This window comes from Rhipicephalus sanguineus, chromosome 4, assembly GCF_013339695.2.
Source record: "Rhipicephalus sanguineus isolate Rsan-2018 chromosome 4, BIME_Rsan_1.4, whole genome shotgun sequence".
Taxonomy (NCBI): domain Eukaryota; kingdom Metazoa; phylum Arthropoda; class Arachnida; order Ixodida; family Ixodidae; genus Rhipicephalus; species Rhipicephalus sanguineus.
The window spans coordinates 25,608,094-25,632,248 of NC_051179.1; the positions used below are offsets into that span (position 1 = coordinate 25,608,094).

Consider the following 24,155-nt stretch of genomic DNA (forward strand, 5'->3'; position numbering starts at 1 on the left):
TTCTTTCTTTCCTGATTCTTCAAAAGTTGTGTAAAGAAGCGTAGACCCGCCACCTTCAGTTACGTCATTTTCCGACTAACCAGCAGTGAAGTTGTCATGGTAAAAACAATTTTTAACGTGTTCCCTACGTCACTGACGCAACTTAGCGTGAAAATAACCGTCCTTCTAGACGCTTAGCTTGGACACTAGCGTGTGCAGAAGAAAAATGGCAAAACGCGTAGGGGTACGGTCTCTTAGGTCAAAACCAGTGTTCCGAGAAATTAAAATACACCTGCAACGTGGTTTTACAAATGATGGCGACTGCAAGTCGGTTAACAACGAAGACGTCACGTCTCTTGCACAGCGCACTTTTGAGCAATACAGTGATACATGTATGGTGTCATAGCCGTTACGGCGTGAGCACTCTCTAAGAAGAAGAAAACAAGACTCATTTGGCTCTTATTTGTGAGACCTGACTTGCTTGACTTGACTCTCTTTAAAGAGTCACGTAAACTCTCTTTTGGGTACCACGACTCTCCGACGAGAGTATAATGATCTCCAAAGGGAGTTCATGTGACTCTTTAAAGAGGGTCACACACCTGGCAAGTCAGGACTCGCAAAAAAAGAGTCAAATACTCTTTTTTATTGCGATAGCAATTATATGGACAGTCTCGGCTGAATTTTGCCGTCGCCGTCGCCGTCATGCACCGTATATGTATAAGTATGTATATATATATAAAAGCCCCAAAGAAAAATAATTCAGAAAAATGCTTCCGAGGCGCGGAATCGAACCAGGGACCTCTTCCTCCGCAGCGAGTGGCGCTAGCCACTACGCCACGAAACGCAGATCCTCCACGTAGGTAACGGCGAGCGTTATATACACACCCCTTAGCGCTGGACGGACTCAGAGACGGCTGCGCTTATAAGCGTTTCTTCATTACCAGCGAGATGGCGTTAGGAGCACGACAGGCGCATTTAAAAGTCGTCAGCTCGCGCGCTCGCTTCTTCTTATACTTGCGCAGGGAGAACCTTGCCCTTCCGCTGTCTTCTCGCGCGGTTTTCTTGTGCTGAGGGGAAGAGGAGTGTTTCACGCTTTCACCGTGATGTCCGCGCTCATGTTACGCAGCGTACGAAAGCCACTCGAGCTCAAGGGACGCCGCTAAACGAACAAACAGAATATGAGCGCGAACTATCAAGTGTCACAGCTCGACACTTGAAGCACGCTAGTTTCTTTCGCTGCTTCGGCCACCTTTGCAACAGGAGCGCTGTTCAAACTTAGAGTATCCATTGGCGAGCCTCGCTTCATATAGCATTAGTTTCTTGCTATCGCATTCATTGCTTCGCCCTTGCGACGAAACTGTGACTTTTTTTTTTTCCTTAGGCTGCATAATGAAGCACGACACATCTCTGAATCGCGGTGCTCCCTCATCTCCACCCCTCTCAAATAACAAAAACGACTAAGAAAGAAGGAATAGTGGATCGCTACTTTGTTTTGTCTATGGATGGCACCAGGGGGAACCACTGTGGGTGTTTTTTGCAGGCGAAACCAGGCGGCTGGTCCAGGATAACTGCTTGATAGGATGCCGAGTTCCCCTATTGGACTCTCTCTTTTTTCACTCGCGTCATTGTTTCGCGTCAGCAAATCGGGCGGGCCACTGTCACGGACGCGAATGCCCTGCAGAGTACTTTGTATTCAGGCTCGGCCAACCGAGGCGGGCATGCTTCCAGATTCCCTTACGGCAGATTGCGAAGAAGGGATGTAGTAGCGCGCACGTGTTCGTTCTTGGAGGGGTAAACCGAGCGATGCAAACGCCACTTGCAGGTGTGGACTGAAATGAAGGGAAAACAAAAAATGAAACGAAGAAACTAAGGAGAGTAGGAGGCACGAAATCGCATTCGCTGCGGCCAACCCATTCCTCCGTCCCCTTCGGTGTTCCCTAAAACTGTGAGAACGCTAAAAGGACAGGAAACAAAAACAGGAAACAAAAACAGGAAAGAAAAACAAAGCTAGAGAGACAAGCAACACAGCTGATTGTCATGCGCGTTCCCAGATTGCTCGCTCTAGCCATATGACTTCTAGAAGCACGCAAAACAAAAAAAATGTTAAGAAGGAAAGGGTAGCGATTCTCCTGATTGTCATGCCATATACGTTGGCTGCGGGTTTCTATTTCTTGCCCCACCCCGCCGGCAGTTGGCGCCACCGCAGCTGTACATGCCATCTTCGCAGCAGCTTTTTTTGTCGCGTCGTTTTTGTTTATCAATTTTCTTTTTCGCTGGCTCTAACATTTCCTCTTCTATACCGTCAGTCTCGTCGTCAGCTCGAGAGTCCGTCGACACTGGTTTCTGTCGTCCCGACTGTCTTTGCGAAACGACGCCTCACAACAGATTGAAACGTCAGCCGTTCTCTCGTGCCGCTCCAGCTGTTCTTTCCCTTTTTTTTATCTCTCTCAATTGCTGTCTTTCTGGCTAACGCCCCCCCCCCCCACCCCTTCTCCAAATCTTATTTGCACTGCTTCGCGCCAGTCTGGAGTCATGACTTGCGCACCTTCTATTTGCTGCATTTCTGCCTGACCGTTTTCTTTCCTTAGTTGTTTCTTTTTTTTTTCAAAGCTTTGGCAAGTTGGTAGACTTACCTCTTTCCTTCTATCTGTTACGTTTGTACATGATCATTTACTTTTTTTAATTGTCTTTCTTCAATCTCGCCACTTTCATGGCGACTCTCTTTCTTTCCCTCGCTTTTTTTCCAGCTAGCAGTTTTTATTTGGAACATTCTCCACTTTGCATGTCTTAACGGCAGTGCCTCGCTCCCTCAGAGTGTTAGCAATCTGTGAAGACCGTGACAGTTGACCCTGCGACGGATCGAATGAAGACCACGAGACTAATAAAACACTCGACCCCTTTTGCATTTTTAAAGGTTTCTTTTTTTTTCTATAGCGTGGTGTAGATTGTCGCGGACGCGCGCTAGTTTAAATTCCACTCCCCCGCTACTGTTGAGGATGTTACAATCCTTCCCTTCCAATCCAACACCTCCTCGCCCTCTTTGAGCAAACGAAGATGGAGCTAGGTCATTTCGCCGGTTGCTAGGGTTACAGGCGCTGCTGTCTTGTTATTTGCGTTACGGTAGTTCGTGAATGCATGGTTAAGAAGAAGCAAAAAGAAAGAAAAAAGAAGACGGATGGCACGTGTGAAACACGAAGTTCTGACCGGCTTGCTCAAGAGAAGGAATCCTCTTGAGCGCAGCTGCTGTCAATACTGAAGGCGTCATTCATTCATTCATTCATTCATTCATTCATTCATTCATTCATTCATTCATTCATTCATTTCACACAAAGGCCCCTTGAGGGCACTGAGGAAAATGGTTACAACACCGTATTAGCTACATAAAAAACAAAGTGAAACGTTAACTTATGCAAAAAACAGAAACGAAACGCCGTTGTACAGTTTCGTGACTGGGAACATTTGCTGCCGCAATACCTTGAACAATAACGTAAGGGCAAGGTATATCATTTGACATCATCAGAGGGCTAGACTTTCGGCCAGTAACTGTACACAAGGAATGCCTGAAAGAAATGGACGTAAACAACGCTATGAGTACAAGTTCTAGTACAGGTTATCGCGGAACGCCTAGCAATCCTAAATGTAACACAGCGCGCTCAGAAGGGTCATTCCAGAATTCCAGCATATAATGATGCGAGACGACGTGGAGAGGTTACATAATTTGGTGCAATCCAAAGACATGCCCCCAGGCCAGATCCGTTATGAAGCCGTTAGACACGCTTTTTTGCCTTTCCCAGTGTGATTTTTGTTGCGTTGCTGGAAGTCATGCCAGCCTAGTGTTTCCTTCGGTTCCATATTTCTTCATGATGCATTATCAGTGTAAGTTACGACCGCGTGGCAAGTCCCTATGTTTTTATGAAAAGCTGACAAAGAGCCGCGCGGCACGTCTACTTTACGTTGTATGACGCGTTTGCTCGTGTATCCTTATCGATCAAATGCGTTTTATGAATCTGTTGATCCAAATACTCTCTATGGCTCGGTATTATGGCCGCGATGTACGCGGCGATTATTGTGCAGCGTAACGTAAACGTGACGACGCCATGATAATGATTTAGCCGATATTATGTGACGTTACCATTGCCGAATATAGCGTAGATTACATTTGTCGGGCATCTCTTACTAGGGACGTAACTCGCAAAGCTTTCTGGTCGCGTAGGTATCGTTTACGCGTTATTAAGGCGAAAGCCTTAGATGCCTCATCAAGCTCGAAAACTGACAAAGTTGGGGAGCAATAATACATCATCTGAGAAGAAAAAGATGGCTTTCGCCTTCGAGTCGTCTTAGACGAATGCATAAGGAACCCTGTGAGGTTTTGGCTGGCCACCATCGCAAACATTATGTCCAGACCCGGGATGACCTTTAGTTTGCTATTATGATGTAACTTAGGATAAAAACTCCTTCTGAATATACTCACCCAGTTTTCACGCATTAAGGTCTACTCCACTCAACACATCGGCTCCTACTTCAGCAAGCGGTAGCACCCTTTGTCGCGACTTGGGTGAACCCGTGTTTTCGCCGTACCCTTTGCTTACGCACAATGTAGAGTAGCAAACCGAACGGTCGTCTGGTTGGCCTACTTAATTTTCCTCTTCCCACTCTCTCTCTCTCTCTCTCTCTCTCTCTCTCTCTCTCTCTCTCTCTCTCTCTCTCTCTCTCTCTCTCTCTCTCTCTCTCTCTCTCTTTCTCTCTCTCTCTCTCTCTCTCTCTCTCTTCTCTCTCTCTCTCTCTCTCTCTCTTCTCTCTCTCTCTCTCTCTCTCTCTCTCTCTCTCTCTCTCTCTCTCTCTCTCTCTCTTCTCTCTCTCTCTCTCTCTCTCTCTCTCTCTCTCTCTCTCTCTCTTCTCTCTCTCTCTCTCTCTCTCTCTCTTTCTCTCTCTCTCTCTCTCTCTCTCTTTCTCTCTCTCTCTCTCTCTCTCTCTCTTCTCTCTCTCTCTCTCTCTTTCTCTCTCTCTTTCTCTCTCCTCTTTCTCTTCTCTTTCTTCTCTCTCTCTCTCTCTCTCTCTTTCTCTCTCTCTCTCTCTCTCTCTTCTCTTTCTCTCTCTCTCTTCTCTATCTTTCTCTCTCTCTCTCTCTCTCTCTTTCTCTTCTCTCTCTCTCTCTCTCTCTCTCTCTCTAACGTCGAAGGCGAACGATGATAAAAACCAGACCACAGTGATCCTTCTTTGCACCTCCAGAACGCGCCCAGTGCCGGCGCTCGCAACTACCCACGCGCAAACCCTCTTTTCCATTCTTGCCATGCCCGATGCCGTCTATGACCTGATGATGCCTGGCGGAATAATACCTTGCGGGTCCCTTACACGGCGGACCGGCCTTTCATTTGTCTTCAGAGACGCCCGAGGCCTATTGCTTGCCACTACGCAGACATACCACCCTCCACCCACACAGACACCCTCAGATCGTTTCGTTTCCAGACATCGCTCTGTGTTCTTTAGTCTTTTGTTATCGTGATTCATAGCATAGCGTTCCTTTGCGGTTCGGACGTGCTGGACTACGGGGCGAACGTGTGGCCACGTCGGAATCTGCGTCAGAGGTACAGCTTGTTTCGTATACCTCATGGGTACGCGGAACAAGCGAGACGCTTCCGGCCCTTTTGTTCTTTATTGGTGTATTTTGTTGCTAAGCATATTTCGTATTCTTTGATGCTTTAATGCCCAGGTCGTTCTTTTTATGACAGTCATTCCTATTTGCAGGAGATGCGATGTACAGAACTAGAAAACATCTTAACTGCTTTGTTTTTCTGAGCGTATTTCTCACTGAGTGTTAACAGCTTGGCTAGCTGGTTTTGGTGAATTCTGTGAAACATTGTACTGGCGAACAAGGACGCGGACAGGATTTGAAGAGACACACAACGTTAGATATTGTGTGTTGCGTCTAGCTTTGTGTGTGTCTTCCTATCTTGTACGTGTCATTGTCCGCCAGTAGAATACATCTCACGTCATTTCCCATTTTCTGTACATTCCTATTTATTGCGATCTTACGCGTCTGCTTCCTTGCGGTTATCCAATCTCTTCGGGTGCTTTCATCCATAAAAAAGCGTTGGCGTGCTTCTTCGTTTTTACACTTATAGTTGAAGCGCCACTGAAGAAAAAAACAAATTCGTCGGTTGAAAAGACTATTAAGACACAGAACACACGGGCACCCACCACTCGATGTATCGCGCTTATCGGTACATCGATGTATCGTACTTCGGTGATTACTGTAATCTAAGGCAGTACCTACGCTATTTCAAAAGAAGTATTAAGATGTAGCTTGTCAGGTTTCTGGCACGTTGTCAAGCACAACTTATTGCCAGTTGTGCTTTGCACTTGGGCTTGGCAAGTTGTGCTGACACGTGAAGGTGGCTTCGCCACTACGTTAATGTTATTGCGAAAAAGTACCCTTTAGAGGTTTCATTTAACGCATTTTTGGCGAACAAAAGACAAAAAAGAACACTTTTGAAAGTATGTATCTAGCCCCCCACTTTGTGGGGCAATCATCGTCGTTTAATTGAACCATTCATTAACTGGGTGTATACCGCACGATGCACGGCGTGACACGCATGTCTGACAGTGGTGAATGATATCACGAAATGAACGACGTCACATGCATGTGTATATACCAGATACTGTTGTAGCCTTTTATGTAGCTCTAATGTCAAAATTTACACGATACGCTTGCATGACAGCAGTGACATGGCATAATATGAAAGGCATAAATCACGTGATGGCATGGTGGTCTTTCCTTCGACTGGGCTGTAAGAATATGCATGCATGACATGACATAAAACTGCATCACAAAACAGCGATTCCCACAGCACGTAGGACGTGCTGAACTATTCCTTTACGTATTAGCCCTCCGGCGCGAACGTTCCCGATGTTTCTACGTCTCAGGACAACCTAAAATACGTCATAATTTGAAAACGTCATCGTCAAACTGTAGTGAGACTGTGCCCTAGCACACGAAGAAATACACAAATGCTGATTGTTAAAAACCAGGAAAATTTTGCAAACAAGATTACTTTAACTGTCCGGCCTCGACGTGGGGCAACTAACCAGCGTAATGTATATAACTGATCAAGTTATGGCTATGTTTGTCTTCATCATAATTTGCCGCACGGCGCTTGCAAAACACTCCGCTGCGCACTACCGCTACCTTCGATAGCTTGCACCGACCGAACAACGCTGCAGTTTCTCACTAAGCTTCAAACCGGCTTTACCATCTATGTCAACGCCTTTGGCTGATCCTTGTTGCAACGTGTTGTTATCTCGCCTTTGGTTTCTTCAACCGATCTTAAAAGCTTTGCGCACTTCATAACATGTCAGTCCTATCTTAACTACAGTTTCTCTTCGTCTATTAGTTTGTTTTTGTTTTTGTTTTTTGCATTTTCTCACATTCCTTTTATTGCAACTCGTCGTTGAGATTATTCTTATTTTTTATCTTTTCTTTTTGCCACCACTTCTCGCCATCACTCATCTCTTTCCTTCTCTCTTCCATTCCAAGTTGTCCTCGTGACTATTTGCCCGGCGCCTTTTCCTTCTGCCTGTGTCAAACGTCCATTAAAGAGAGACACTCGCTCCGCATGTGAATGGGCCAGCGAAGAAAGAGCCAAGCTCTCGTAGCAAAGCCGAGAATCCGCTATAGCCTCGTCCGTGCCTCCGGCGGCCGGAGAGAGGTCTTTGAACGCCAGTGTCCGCTTTAATAGTGGATGATAGCGCAAATCCCCAAAATGGACGGCTCTCGACCGACCCGAGGGACTGTCATTTACTCACCGCCGCCTGAGAGGAGGGAGGGGGGGGGGGATGCGAACCCACCCTTTTTGCGGCGATGGTGACGCCCCGCGGTTCTCCGGCTCGACGGACCAGTGTGATGCCTGTCCGGGCACTTGAAGTGCTGGCCAACCTCAGACACTCTCCCTCGCACTGTCGCTCACCTATTGCCGTTCGCTTCCGCCAATTCTTGTTCACTTCCTTTATTTTACGCTTCCCGTTGGATCCTTCTCCATTGAACCTTTCCCTCCATGCCTCCTTTCCCAAAATGACCTGCCCCGCTAGGGTGTATAGCAGGCTTTCCCCGTCAGCTTGGAAGTTCAACGTACTGTCGATGCCTACGAGAACAGTGCCTCCTTTCTCTCTCTGTCTCTTTATTTCTCTCTCTCTCTTCCTCTCTCTCCTTTGTCCGCGTAGTGAGTCGCGCTACAACCATCCATGAATCATATTTTACAGCCGATTGTCTTATCTGCCCTTTTTTTTCTTTTTACACTTAGTTCTTTTCTTCTTGTTTGGCACTCACGACTCTGACTCAAGTCTTTGTGTTGTCTTTTCCCTCATTGTTAGGCCTATCTTCTCTCCCGCTGTCTCTCTCCTTTAGCCGCAAAGTGAGTCGCGCTACAATGATTCATGGCACATCATATTTTACAGCTGAATCTCTTATCGGCGTTTTCATTTTTTTTACGCTCAGTTCTTTCTCTTCTTGTGTAGCATTCACGACTTGTTAAGCCTATCTTCTCGCCCGCTGGGTTGGGTCTATTTCAATATAAAACCGAACAGTGAAGGCCTAAAAAATGGAGGTTTATTCTTCTAATATTCCCTCTCCTAAAGGAGAGGACCGCTTCTGCGTCTTGTCACGCGATAAGTTCGCTGCCATTGTAATCCCGCGGAAATCCATTCCGCCAGAGCGGTCAGTTAACGCCGCCGGGGGTCGTTGACACCTTGTCCTTTTTTTTTATTATTATTACGTAGGTGCGCAGTTCTCTTAGGACGGTGGATAAATCGCTAAGACTTTACGCGGAAGTATTCTGTCCGTTGAAACGAATAGCGATAACGTTTGTCAATACACCCCCTCCATCCCTTCCCCACTATGCCCGCTCTACGATGAGTAAGGATATGCCCTGCTTTGCATTCATCGGAGCGGCTCCATCGCTTTTAAATCCGTCGATTAGTTGTCGACCCACTGAGTGCGATCCTTGTCTTCCCAGCTTCTATTACTCCGTAAGTCCGTGCGGCACCATATTTTAAAGTGATCGATTGAATAAATTTACTTTTTAGAATCGTTGTCCGTTCATCTAAGCAATCATAGCCAAGTGCTACTTTCAAGAAAACCGCAGCTCACGTTGTCCAGTCTTCTTCCATACCATACTTCAGCAAGAAATCGAAGGTGTACTTTTTTGACTGCACATAGCTATTTAATTTGTATACATATGTAAGTGTATAAGTGTGCACCAATGCATATTTGCCTTTCTGCTTATGTTTGCTTTTATTTGTACATTTTACGAGTGCCTCGATTTATTTTTTAAGTCCTTCATTTTGAGGAGTAATCGTATTTATTTTCAATCACTCTGTGCATTTATTTATTTTTTTGCTTTCTTACTTGCTGTATTAGTGTGCTTCCTAACTGTTTAGAAACGTTAGCGTGCTGTTGTTTTTCCTTTTAGATGCGAAGTATCTTAAGGCGGAGCTCAATACTGTGGTGGTGGTGTGCGGCGTGACCGCCCTTACTGCGCATGCGCATACCCTCTCCACTCCCCTCTCCCCTTCCCCTCTCCACTTCCCCTCTCCCCTCCCCCTTTCCACTCTTTCTCTGAAACGTGGACTAGACATGCCGAAATTCTCTCCTGCGCAACGCCGCGATGAGCTCGAGCGCATGCGCGTCCCCTCCCCTTCTCTCTTCTCTCCTACGCTGCCCGCCTGTCGACCGCGTTCCCCGCTCGACCTGTGAGAATTAACGGCCAGGCTAGATGGAAGATACGACGCGCGTAGCGTCCCTCTTCGCGTTCCACGACGCGAGGTCGGTAGCATGCCCAATGAACGTCAACGGAACACGATTGTGCAAGTGCTCCGGCTTCGCATCGCCTCATGGTCCCCTTTAGCGGGAGATGGTGTAACTTTTTATTGCGATAGCAATTATATGGACAGTCTCGGCTGGAAAATGTCCGTCCCCGTCGCCGTCATTCACCGTTTATGTATAAGTATGTATATATACAGAAAAGCCATAAAGAAAAATAATTCAGAAATTCTTTCCGACGCGCGGAATCGAACGGGCGACCTCTCGATTCACAGCCCGCCGCATTAGACGTTAGGCCACGACACCACCGTCTTTCAGCCTGCTAACGGCGCGCTATTTATATACACCACGTAATTCAGCATGCTTTCTTAGTGGCTACATAGATGGCGCGACGTGCGCGCGCCGCTCCTGCGATCGCCGTTGCTCTTCGCTCTACAGGGCGTGGTCGCTTTCGTGCGCTTATCTCGAGGAAAGAAGGGGTGGCCGGTGGGGTGCTTCGCTTCGCTCGCTGCAGCGGCCGCGTTTGCGAAAGGAGCGCGCTGTTCAAACAGAAATAAGTAACAACTGTGACAATTAGTTCGCGCTCGTCTTGTGTGTACCTGTTCGTTCGTTTCGTGCGTCCTGCTTTATGTTTGAGCAGTGCGCTTCAAAGTGTCGAGCTGTGACGCATTAGTTCGCGCTCGTCCTGTGTGCGTTCTTTTCGTGCGTCCTTTGGGCTCGAGCGACGCGCTGGCAATTTCGAGCTGCTTTCCATTCTTCGCGTTACATTACAATTTATTGCTATCGCATTCATTGCTTCGCCGTTGCGGCGAAACTGTGACTTTTAAAGACGATAGTCTTTCTTGGGATACTTAAACGGAGAAATTTTGGTCTGTCTTTCTGTCTTTCTGTTTGTCGGCACGTCACTCGATTCAGCCACTCGGCCAAAGTTGAACCACTTGCCCAAGGGCCAGCCATCTTGAACAGATGGCTAATTTCATACTTGTGTACATTGTCGATCAAAAAGCAAACATTACGCATATCTGAGGCACAAGATCACTAGGTAAGTATTAGGCGGTGTGTTCCTTTAATAGAAAATGCATACATATGTAATTCTAAAGACCCAAGTTTCTTAAGATGCGCTGAAAATGCGACTGCGCGTTAAACTTGACTTCCTCCGTGCCCTCTGCACGAGCTCATTGTTGTGTTTCGGTTCTGTATTGCACTGTACAAATGCCATGGGGCGCCGCTCTGGCATTCCTGTTTTAGCCAGGTGACGTGTCAATAAAAGAGTGTGTGGAGAGTACTCGTTGAGTGCGGACGTTTCTTCTGCTTCAGCGCTTCGCGCCAAACCGCGTGTTCGGGCTGGCTGGCGTCCCCGCCGGTCTTGTTGGTCACCGCCGGTCTTCGCCTGCAGCTGCGCCGGGACCGCCAGTCCGCAACACAGCACTCATGTTCCCGACGTATTGCCAGATGGCGTCCATATCTCACGCAGCGCCTCTTCTATCGTCTTTAGACGACATTTGCAGCGAAGCACGCAGATACGCGGCCAATTTTTTTTTATATAATACCGTTGTGTGATGAATGGGAACAGTGGTGCTTGAGGCCTAGTCAGGTGATCCATAACGTTGCCTTTCGCCTCTGGATCACGACAATGACTTATCGTCAACCAAATAAAATATATAAATAAATAAACTGGAATAGAGAGAGAAAGAGACACAACAAACTCAAGAAATTGAATGTTGTGAAATTCGACCTGATGGGCGTCCGGTTTACTACATTACACTCGGTACAAGGAAGCTCGTACTAGAACGAGAAAATTATAAAGAAATTACACTGGGCGTACACAGACGGTGGTCAAGTGGTTAGAGAGCCCACCAGCATTGCGGGAAGCACTGGGTTCGATTCCCAGTGCCACCGGGCAGTCACCTGTTTATCTAATCGGAGGAGGGGTGCCAGCAGTACGATGATAGTTGGAAGTGATAAGTCTAGCGACGTTATTCTGGACAAGCTCAAGTGATGTAGTGAGCGTGCTAGGAGTAGTATTATGGAGCACACTTTGTGTAGGGCTCTTAAATATGAACGACACGCGAGTAACAAGGTCATGTTATATGGTGTCCGTATGTCCATGATCGCTTCGTTAGGCCTTGAATGCTCTGAACCTGCTTTTTTTGTTTTCTTTCCACGTATCTTTTATTGCGACGTAGACTTGTCCTTGAGGCATAATATTTTGTGTGTATATGTGTATTAGATTGCACCGTTAGACCGGTGTTGCGTATGAATTGAAGCATTGTCCTGTGGAATCTGTTGTCACGTATCCAGAGGTCATAACTGCTCGGGTCACTGTAGTTCGCGAAAGCCGGCTTGCAGGAGGTGACGGGAGCGTTCCGACTGTAACCCTTGGCATGTCCATATAAGATGGTATCCCACTAGAAACAAACTTGCAAGGCAAAAAGGCGTCATAGTAGAAGCACCTTCAAATGTGGCGCGATTCAGACGTCAAAGATTTCAGTAGCTTCCGTTCCCCTTTTGATACGGTGTAGGGTTATCTTATCCGCTTCTTTTCTTTGTGCTTTTTTTTTCAGAGGAAGGATGCAGGGCGGAGGCGATATCAACTCTGCCCTCGGCTGCCTGCCGGACAAGCTCAAGACCGAGCTGGCGCTCCACGTCAATCTAAAGACGCTAAAAAAGGTGCGCTCCAGTCTCTAACCGATAAGTCGACTGTGCTTTTCTAGAAACGAAACTAACAGTAAGGTAGCAAATTTGGCGAGTTTGAATATACTCATAATGGCCAGCGCAAGCAATACACAGGACAAGAAACTTATAGGTCGCGGATGCAACTTACTGTGATACGTGCTTTCTGACTAATATTTGATAGTGTGAATTCAACGCAGGACACAAGCAGAATGAAGTAGCCGAGGTAGTAAAAGCATCAACCTATCCACAGCAAGCCAGTTAAAACAGAACAGAACACTGCTATACAGGACAAACGCTTGTCCTGCGAGTCAGCGTTCTTCTTGTGTCCTGTGTTGAATCTGCGCTATACCGTGTTTATGAGTGTGAGCCAACTGGCTAGCCCAGTAACAAATTTCGTTATGATACGAGTTTGAATGTCCCACGCTGAATACGTGGCATCTTTTGTTGGGCCCAAAGCTGCAGGTTCTCTAAGTAAACTAACAATATAACGAGTACCCTATGTACCAGCGTATAGAGCGAAGATGGAATGACGTGCGCGAAACATATTGCGGTGACTTTGTGCTTCTTCATGCCCACAAGTCAACACAGCATTCCATTAACCAAAGATCGCACCTAGTGGCGGCTCTCCTAGCAACAGTAAAACCATTTTTGACGAAGTGGTTTACTTTCATTACTCAGACATCCGCTTCGAGTTGTTTTTCCAGCTTGTCGTCAGATATGTTTTCTTACATGTTACGAACTGCATATCATTTATGTTATTGCCGCTTTATCTGAGAAGTGTAATCATTTGAGCAAGTGTTTCATTTTTTTCATATATTGTACAACCGTGATACTTTGTATTAACTGCATCATTATATTATACAAGGTCTCTCATGAGCTTTACCATGCAGCCATACGTTTGTATGGCTTTTTTCCTTCATCTACCTCCACTTACCACTCTATTGTGCGTGTGCGTGTGTATATATATGAAAATTAATAAATAAACAAACATAATAACAGTCCAAGGGTTCAGGGCTAAGAATGAATAATTATCTTCAACTGGGATCGGCCTCACAAGAATCGCGGCAACGTTAAGTTCACCAGTTTGCTTGCCCTTTCGCACGCTACAAGTAACTGATGATGCAGTTGTTGGTGTCATAAATTTCTTAACTGATGTGGCAAAACGAAGCACCCGATAGCTGTCCATCCCTGACTCCTTCCGTTCTGCTCTCCCTCGTTCGCAGGTAACAATCTTCCAAGAGTGCCAGCCCGAGTTCCTGCACGACCTAGTGCTCAAGATGCGTGCCTACATCTTCACCCCCGGGGATCTGATCTGCCGCAAGGGAGAGGTCGCCCGAGAGATGTTCATCATCGCCGATGGCATCCTCGAAGTGATCAGGTGAATAACCCGGATGTCGCATTGTTTACTTTTTTTCCTTTCCATTCTTTGGATTGGATTCTTTCCATTTTTTTGGACACACACACACACACACACACGCACGCACACACACACGCACACACACACGCACACACACACACACACACACACACACACACACACACGCACACACACGCACACACACACAAACACACACATACACACACACACACACGCACGCACACACACACACACACACACACACACACACACACTGGCATGCTGAATTAGCTCGCGGGTACTTTTGTCATTTTACTCCTCAGGTTCGTACTTAAGTCACTCTGGTCAAGAGATGAGTCGCATAATGTGTCACGCTCAAGCTGGTATTGGCTTAGACATGCATTAAACAGGTATTGACTTAAACAGGCATGTAAGATGCATGTACATATGCATTGCGCAATGCTTTCTACGACTACTTGCATAACTACTGAACCTATGCTTCATCATAAAATGGAAAGCAGTAAGAGCAAGAAGTCACGAGGATGGCTTCGTGGGCTAGTTGATATTGCATCTTAGAAAGGTTACAGCGCACGCAGATGGAGATAAAAGAAGAAAACACTTCAGCGATACGTCTTGTGTTTTCTTCTTTTGCTTCCATATTACTAGCGAACACGCACATGGACTACAGAGAGACACAGGACAACCGCTAGGGGTTGTCCTGTGTCTTTGTCTCTAGTCCTTGCGCGTGTTCGCTAGTAATATGAAAGCATTCAGTCAGAACCAACTAGTCCAGCTAAATGCGTTAAAAATTACCTTCTTTTGTCCCCGATGTCAAGGGACAAAAACGAAAAAAAAAAAAGTTGCGCATCCCCGCGTCAGCATGAGAGCAGAAATCGAATGCGCACGTCCCCGGAAATATGCACACGGCTGCCGGAACTAATGATGTGCGTTCGCTGGAAAGGCTCGCACGACGCGTGCATTCCCTCGATAATGGGGAGAAAAAGTCGAGGTGGCGGAGCCGGGCTAATGCGTTTAACAGCGAATTGAGTTTTACTGATCCTATCGAGCAAACAAGAGCAAAATCTGCTTCGCCCCCACCGACTTTGTCACGGTCGAATTTCAGATTTGAAGCGTTAATGCTTCCTGGAAGTCATTTTACTTGCTCATTCTTGTAACACTGATAACGTTCTCGGAACCATGACACACGACCCTCGCCGTTAATTAACGGCCGTTACGGCCGTTCGTTACTGGGAGGACACACTGTTGGCTACGCATGTACCGAGTAAACGCTAATTTGGATCATTACAGAGAAATTATATGCTTCGGCAAGGAGGACGGTTTGTCGGTTCTATTAATCTTTTAACAAGTAAGACAAATCGTCCTTGCAGAGGTGGCATGGCAACTGCTTCTTATTCGGGAGCTGATAAGAGCTACTGCTATTTACCATCTGTCTAATAGCCACTGAAAGCTTTGTAATCGGTACAAAGCATAAATTGTTATTGGTAGTGGTGAACTGACTTTTTACTCAATATCTAAGCAACATGTGCACACATAATGACGCTTATTCAATAACGAGCGGAAAGCTATACTGCTCTTCATTCGATATTCAATAATCAAGAGCGGTACACGTTAAATACGTCCTATATCGCTCTCTTCTTTCTTTCTTTTTTTGTGTGTGTGTGTGTGATTGAAGTTCAGTATCCTTCGCGGCTAAACGCTGCCAAAAGTCTCGAATCAATCTGCCTTAAGTGTGATAGTCTTGCCAGCGTTTCTGAATAAGGCAACGTCGCGTTACAATCAGTTTTCTGAGCTATTCACGATTTTTCCACAATCCTAAGCTCTATCAATCTAATAGCTTCAATACTTCTAAGCATGCAGTCAGTGGCATAGGACAGATAGTGCCTCCTTGCCTGATTAGTTTCATGATCGGTATTTTTCTCCTTTTTTTGCGTAGAATTATGCCAGCTCTGCAACTTTTGTAGGTATTGGATAAAATAGTCACGTATGCTGCATGTACGCATTCGCCCAGTGCGTCTTACGACTACTCATATATCTTAACTGAACCAAACGCCTCTACGTAATTTCTGAAAGTCGTGCAGATAGTTTGGCCGTACTTCGTAGAGTCCTCAACTACCAGATAGATGATATGGACCACGAGATATACTGTAGACTGTTGTAAAATACCCCTTCCTAAATTCAGCTTGTTGCCTTGGCGTATTGAACTCAAGTGTTACCCTGGTTCTGTCGAAAATTGCCTTTTTGAGTATTTTATGGGATACCAATGGCGAGCTAATGCGCCTACAATTCTTCTGCGCTTCTTGTCGCCTCGACATATTATCGATTGAGATGAAGCTGGCACTCTTCAGGCTCTCCGGAGCATTTGAAGTGTCGAGGCTTTACGTACAGAGAGTCGCACTCTTTTCATGTATTCTCCGCCTTCACCTTTGATTAAACCAAGCGCCGTTCCGTCTTCTAGAGACGCTTTACCATAAGACACGTATCGCCAAAGACCTCCTAATCTCATCGCTAGTTACATACGGAGTTTCTGTATCTTCTTCCTTACCACAAGCAATCAAGGTTGACTGGTTCCTCTGCGCATACCGTGCACAGGTGTGCCGAAGAGCTTGATTAATTAGTCCTCCTCGAAGGCGTTCTAAATTAGGTGACATGGGGGCGCTCGCGTTCCCTCTGTCGCGAAGGGTGGCTTAATTCTCTGGACTGGGCCACTCGGGACAAAGGACGCGAGTTGGTCACGAGGCCCTGTCGCAACGACGTATATATTGAAACGGCGTGTCGGTTTGTATACGACACGCCAACGCGGCTTTAAGCCATCGCCCGTGGTTCTTACACGCTGCCTCTTCTGGCCTCGCGCATCGCTTCGAGTGAGGCTTTGCGCCTGGCGCTTAGAGAGTTTCGTAAAGCCTAGCAGTTTCTCAATTGGGTGGTGAAGCAAGCCAGGCGGTACACTCAGCGCGCCGCGCTGCAACCCAGCCGAATTTCGTTGGTCTGCTCTTGGAACGGGCTAGCCTATAACATTGCGCGAAGCGGAGTGCCGGAGTTAACAGCTAATTTGATTCAAAAGAGCTCACGCTATTGAGTCTACGCTTCTTGATTAAGGTGAAGCAATGAAATTGCGAAAGCTGTACTCCGTGAGGTGCGCCCAGACAACAGGGGCTCTCGTCTTTGATGTCTATGTGTGACGCGTCCCCATTTATTTATTTATTTATTTATTTATTTATTTATTTATTTATTTATTTATTTATTTATTTATTTATTTATTTATACTGTAACCAGCATTACTGGGGTTTTAGCAGGGTGGAATACAATGCACGGGAAATACAATATAATGGCAAACAAGATATATGTATATATACACGAAGAGGTTACCAAAATCACGCAGATAGCCATGAGCAGAATAGTGTACACACAAAGAGAACACTAGAAATACAAGAAACTGCTGCTTCAGTTATTAAACAAATCATTTATCAAATCGTCAAATAAAACAGAGCAAACCGACAACGCAGATATCAAACAGGCAATCACTATGAAAATATATTATACAGAGAAAAAAATTCAAGAAATGAAACTGGGCATTTCATATTAGTCATCAAGAAGGGATGAAAGTACTGGCACATAATATGCTTGAACAATCTGCTAAGATTAGTTCAGTCACTATCTCCATCTCTCTATCTCTCTCTCTTTGTGTGCGTGCGTGCGTGCGTGCGTGCGTGCGTGCGTGCGTGCGTGCGTGCGTGCGTGCATGCATGCATGCTCGAATGGGCAAGTCTAGCAGCACAGCTTAATGTATCCTTCACGCATCGCATTTTTTTGGGTGGAAACTGACACGCGAATGAAGCGCTGCTTTCTAAACATGTTGAAAGGTGCTGCGTTTACATAATATGCGCTCGAAAATGAATATCTTTCCGTAGCTGATCATGTCATCTGTTTTTTTTTTTTCAGCGAAACTGGAAAAGTGCTCACTCAAATGAAGGCCGGTGACTTCTTCGGTGAAATCGGCATACTAAATTTGGATGGATTCAATAGGTAAGTTCGTGATGGTTATAGCATAATTTTTTGTTATAACAATTTCACAGAAAATAAATAAGATAGAAACAGCGTTAACTACCATTCATGGTCACGCTTTGCCGAGCTTTCTTTTATGTTGTTTATGCCATCGAACATTAACTAAGAGTCTCACACAATCTAGGTCTCGAATAGGAGTTATCTTGAGTGCGAGTGTTCATGGAGTAATTCGAGTACTCCTATCCATCGCCGAAGACTGTAATAGCCAACCTAATGTGAAGACTTTCGGACAAAATAGATTGTTTTAGCATTGCTCATAGACATACACAATGGCAGGGCTGGATAGAAAGTAAGGTTAGTCCGAAGCACATAAAGTGGGCTAAGCTGCATTTGCGGGCTCGTTAATCAGTGCTTACACTTAAGTGGACCTTACTGTAAAAAAGAAGTCAGTGCAGTATAGTCATACCCGTGTCACACGGGCGTTTGGAAGGCCATTGAACCGGTGGTCTATTGACTCAACTGTGAAGCACGAGCTGCCACACGGGCGATTTCGAAGGCCATCGAGTCAATAGTCGATCGAGTCAACAGGGCGCCCCACGCGTTCGTTGAAACTTCGATGGCCATCGAGCGACGGAAGCGGAAACAGCGCAAACGTGCCCTCTCGTTCACAGTGTGCTCGTACTCGCGATTACAAAAAGAAAACGTTAACCAGCATGCTTTAAAGCAGCATATGTGAGTGCTATCGGTTATTTAATAAAGTATTTGTGCTACTTGAAATGTGCGAACTGCACATACTCTCGACATCAGCAACGTGCTTGTCTTTGATCGTGTCGTCTTGACGTGTATCCCTCGCCACAGTTTCGCTGCTCAACAACTTAAACCACAACTCTATCGACTCCATCGAGTCGATAGGGTTGTGGCGTTTCAATGGCCTTCGACTGGATGGCCGTTCAAAAGTGCCGTAGGTGCGTGTGATGTGCATCTAGGTAGTCTTTTCCGACCGCACTTGGCCATAACTGACACCCTTTTGTGTTTACCATGCCAGGCATGGCAGTATCAGTCAGTGGTCCTGTTCCAATCTTTGACGTTCTTCTTATTCTTTTTCTCTTTCGTCCTCTCTCTGCTTCCCTTCCTTTCTCTCTCTACACTTTCTCTTCTCTCATTCTGGACGGAAAAAGGCGAACGGCTGACGTCCGATCTGTAGGCTACTCGGAACTGTTCAGCCTTTCTAGGGAAGACGTTCTCTCGGCCATGAAGGATTATCCCGAAGCGGAGGTAACCTTCTCTTTCTTCCTCTCACGCTACATGTCGACTCCCTTTCAGTAATCCAAACAAGTCAGACGTTCTGGGGGAATATGGAGGCTTAGACAGAAACTTCAGGAAACTTGACCTAGGTGGTACGGTTTCATGATAAAAGTTGAGATGCAGGCACGGACACGAGAGATAAGATTAGAACAACACAAACTCCGACCGACAACTGAAACAGCGCACTGCGGCGGAAAAGAAAGACACAATTACTTATCTGCGCATGCGCAGGCATGCAGCGCTGCCTGTCAATCCGGCACACGTGGGGTTCTATGCGAGAGATAACTAGGCGGACATTTTCATTTCTTCCCTAGGCAAGTTAACCGACGGCTGGCTCTTATGTCCGTGTCTGCACGCCAACTTCTTTTATAATAAATGGAGGTTTGGCGTGATCAGAAATAGCTGAACATGGAAATTTCGCTAGCACCAATGTTTCGACAAGGGGACTATGGCTTCGTCAAGGCATAATCTTCGTACAGGCAGCAACTGCTTGCCCTGACGATGACAAGTCCACTTGTTGGAACATTGGTACTAACGGCACTCCATGTTCCACAATTTCTCCCTGTCCGTACTTTTCTTTGGAGACTTTCCACCTATCCTACTTAGTCTGTGGCAGTGACTGACGTTTCTAAATTATCTTCAGTTTCCTATAGCAAGTATGTATAAATGTGTCTTTAAGTGTACGCATATGCGATGTTGCCTCCCTGCCAAAGGAAAATGTTGTAGACACGTCAGACTGTTGGAGGACAGCTTTTATTCTGCCGTCCTCCCATCTGTATCTTTAATTATGCAGGATGGCAACACAAAACAACTTCACTTTCAGGAGAGAGCTGACATCCTGTTGTCCACAACAACGATTGCTACATAATGAAAACCACCAAGTGTTGTTTCGAAATAAATACACAGCAGCTGGTGACAGCAGCTAAATCCGGATGAGAGATGTAACTAAAGCTTCTTTGTTCAACCAACGCACGACATAGAGACTAACGTGGGATTCACGACCGTTTGTTGTTCGCGGCTCGTGGAGCAGCTGGCGAGCCAGACAGACCGGTGGTCTGCTGCAGAATTTTGTTTCTCTGGGTGTAGCCTGGAGGGGTCGACCTTGGTTTGATCATGCCAGGGTGCTTCCGTGCGAGCTCACGATGTGCCGAAACATCCGGGATAGAAAAAAAAATAGGATTAAGAGTGCAGCAAGAGACGACGGTAAGCGGATTAACTCGAGCCCGGAGAGCCTTTGCTCTAACGCGAGAACAGGAAGAGAAGTAAAGAAAGGACGCAATGCGGAAAAAGAAAGAAAAGAGTCCGTTAGACGGAAGTAACCTCTCTTCGAATAACAAAAAGTGATTCGAAAGTGTTAGTTAATGGCTCAGTTAAGCACACACATAAAGGTTGAATTGCGGTAAGCCCCTACGCACTGTTATGAGGAATGTACAAGCAAGAGGTCTGGCTAGAAGAGAGGACGAGATTCTGGAAGAAAAAGGGAAAAGTATCTGAGCCAATAAGACACGAAGGTCGGATGGGGAAGGACAGGAAACGGCGGTCAGGTCAGAAGATCAGGAACGCAACTGATTTAATTAGGTAGATAAGCAGTGGTAAAAGGTGCCGACAAAGGAAGGAAGGGATAAATTCCAGAAAGCCTATACCGAAAGGCGTACTTAAGAAGGCTAAAGAGTGTTCCACTGGCGTCGACAGGGTAGAACAAGGCAATGTGGGTTGGCGAAGAGCTAATTTCAGATTTCTCGTGAAGCTTAGAGGAAGACTGTAATAAGCATTCCAAATTGAGGGCCACCCGATTACGGCGCCTACGAAAACTCAATGGGGGCACTTTTCATGCATCGTTTTTTTTTTCTCTTTTTTGCGATTAAGTGTTTAGTTATATTTACTCATATACGACCTCCGAGTTACACAGATGAATAGTTTTTTCGCCCTCTCTTTCTCTCTCATGTATAAGATATGGTCATCATTCTGCTATATTGATCCTGATTCTTTTGATTTTATAGTGGTGCACTTTATTATACTTGTTACAACGTTGGGAACTTTCATGGCTTTAGTGGTTCTTATTTTATCACAAGACTTGCCATATTAAGTGTCGTATTGGATTTCTCGGGCTCATCAGTCAAGTCCAGGCCGCCGCCGGAAGCCAACTGGTTCCGGCCGGCGTCTAAGGTGGAAGAGAGAGGGGGGGGGTGAGGGGTGTAGACGGCGAAAGGGGGAGCTGCGTCTCACCCCGATTACTCGAACTCTCTTACGGGTGCAAATGAAGGGCTTCTTTCTCGTGCGCAGAAGTATAAAACAATGTGAACCGCCGTTGTATATGAAACGTATTGGCAACGATAGGGTGTAGTATCACACGTGAAGTTCGCGTGTGAATTCAAAGCAGCTCTGTCGGAAGACAGATTTGTCGTAATTGGCAACGGAGACACGCATCAAAAGAGCGTGTTACCTGGCGTTTCGAAGAAAAAGAAAATAGATTTGTCTCTTGATTTTTTCTGCCCTCGACGTCAATAGAGAGATGAATGCCGTATACTTGCGACACTGTAGATCGGAAACGAATAATGTAAATACGCACGACTGGGCCGTATCAAGTGTCCTTAAGGTCTTGCGGGAAAGCCGCAAAAGACAACAACAACATAAGCAGGATGCAAATACCTTCGGTGCAGTAACATGTTCTGTAAAGATCCTAATGTGTTAACCCCGTCCACATTGACAGACATGCATTAATAAGCGCAACGTGCCACGATGTAATCTTGCAGGTTTTGTTGTTGATTATGGTGCTGGTGATGGCGGGGACGGTTTCCGGTCATACCGATGGCTTCTTGTCCCAGTAATCTTTTAGTACCTTAAAAAATGTCACTGAGATAATGCGCATTGTTTGATAAGTCTGCGATTTAAGTGCAGTCAAGCTTGGCATATTGGAAAATGAAAATGGTAATGAATGGCGACGTCAGTCGAAGCTCTAAACCGCAGACGTATCAATTCTTGAGCAGAGGCCTGTGAAGAAACGCTGACTCATGATGGACGACAAGACGCGGAGACGGGAAGAGTTAGATGGCGCCTGCGTCAACGGGATTTCTTAAAATATAGGAGGCTATGACATCAGCATGCACGTGACTTTAGCATCCTAGGGGCAGTTGTTGAATACACGCAACCCGGTTGGCCTTCGCAGGAGATCCTGCAGGCGATGGGTCGGAAGCGGCTTATGGAGGCGCGCCTGGCAGCGTCCGTGAAGAAAGCGGACGACATCATAACGCGCAGCTCCGGCGGCGGAGGCACCGCGGCCGGGGCGGGGGCGGGCGCCGGCGACGGCTCGGCGTCGCCCCAGGGCTCGGTCCACTCGAGGGGCCCGCGCTCCATGGACGCCATGCGCAGGCTACGTAAGGACGTCAAAAACATCAGGCAGCTTCTCAGGAGCCGCACCAACACCACGTGAGCAAGCTGTTCGTTGGATTATCAATAACATTTGTTGCCTTTAACTTAAGAACAGGAAAGCAGGAGGCATGTTTTCTTAGGACTCGTAGCTGAGGCAGAGAGTAAGCTGCGGTGATGTTCTCTGTTAAAGTTTTTCTTAATTAGGGTATAACTTCGAGAACCTCCTTTTAATTTCCCTTAATCTTACTCTTCAACCTCGTACGTCTCAATGTTGTCTAAACTTTAACCAGTGACGTCAATTGAAGGTAGGGTAGAGGGTGGTAATAGATAAACGAAATTCGGCCGACGAAGTATTCATTCTATCAATCAGTAATGTTTTCAAATAGTCGTTGAAAACGTTGCGAACATTAGGTGAAAAAGTTACTAAACCTCGTATTCAGAAACGCTCCTTGACTTGAACTTGACATGCCACCGCCTCAAGGGAGTGCGTTTGAAACGCGTTTGTGCTGCCTTGGCACCGCCTAAAGGCGGCGCGTTCGAAACGCGTTGAAGGCGGTGGCAAGTCAAGTTCAAGTCAAGAAGCGTTTGTGAATACGGGGGTAAGAGACAATGTAGACGAACAGACGAACCATGAGACCCCATGCTGCAAAAAATTGGGTTCGTGTCAATCAGGGCGCTTTCTTTGCTTTAGAGTTTCTGCGTTTACTCAATGCCGGCATACAGTGCCGCCAACTGAACTATGAAAATAAAAATTCGCGCGTGGGCTCCCCTCGGTGCTCCGTGGAACTACCCTAAAGGACCGAACACACGTACGCGTTGCAGCGCGTCAACGCGTGACGTTTTGACGCGGCGTCGCGCCCTCTCCCTATGGGGAGAGAGGGCGCGCGGCTACGCGAAGCTGCGCGCCCTCCCTCTCCATAGGGAGAGGGCGCGACGCCGCGTCAAAAAGTCCCGCGTTGACGCGCTGCAATGCGTACGTGTGTTCGGGCCTTAATGTTTATGAAAGCCTCTCGTTGCAGTCACGCGTCCCAAGTCCCCTTTATTACATAGACCTGTAATATAAGTTTAAGTTTTTCACTTACTGATTACAGAGAGAGTAGATAATTATTAACACATTCAGAGGTCCCAAAGCTTAAGAACTATCGGATGGAGGACCTCCTGTCTGCAGTTCATTTCCGTTTATGGTAGAGCAGCCATTCCAAGCATAGGAAAGGTCATGTTTAACGTTAATCCGTAGCAAGTCGCGTGGCGCGTGTCTACTATCGCGGTGAAAAAAAATGAAAACGCGAACAGCGAAAAGTGCGGCTTTCAGCCCAGTCGAATTTCGACATGCCTTGAATGTCGCTAGGCGGACCTTTGCTTTCAGCCGGCGTCCCCGTAGCGCTAGAATCTTGCTCCGCCTGGCGCTATCACACCGCATGTGCTAGTGATCTGCCAGTCATGCCTGGCACTCGAAACACACACACGGTGCGATAGCGCCAGGCCGAGGAAGATTCTAGTGCTACGGTGACGCCGGCTGAAAACACAGAACCGCATAGCGACATTCAAGACATGTCGTAGTTCGACTGAGCCGAAAGCCACGCTTTCCGCTGTTCGCGTTTTTTTTTTCATCGCGATAGTACATCAGAGAAG

The 24,155-nt window shown here is 46.5% G+C and overlaps 1 protein-coding gene across 1 annotated transcript in view; it reads left to right on the plus strand.

Moving 5' to 3' along the window:
- Nucleotides 1-24,155, plus strand: part of LOC119389267 (uncharacterized) — a 74,073-nt gene that overhangs the window by 32,546 nt on the left and 17,372 nt on the right. Inside the window, exons 7-11 of the mRNA XM_049414514.1 lie at nt 12,358-12,463; nt 13,693-13,847; nt 17,787-17,870; nt 19,028-19,124; nt 22,321-22,580. Coding sequence (XP_049270471.1) covers nt 12,358-12,463; nt 13,693-13,847; nt 17,787-17,870; nt 19,028-19,124; nt 22,321-22,580 — 702 coding nt within the window. The remainder of the gene's footprint in view (nt 1-12,357; nt 12,464-13,692; nt 13,848-17,786; nt 17,871-19,027; nt 19,125-22,320; nt 22,581-24,155) is intronic.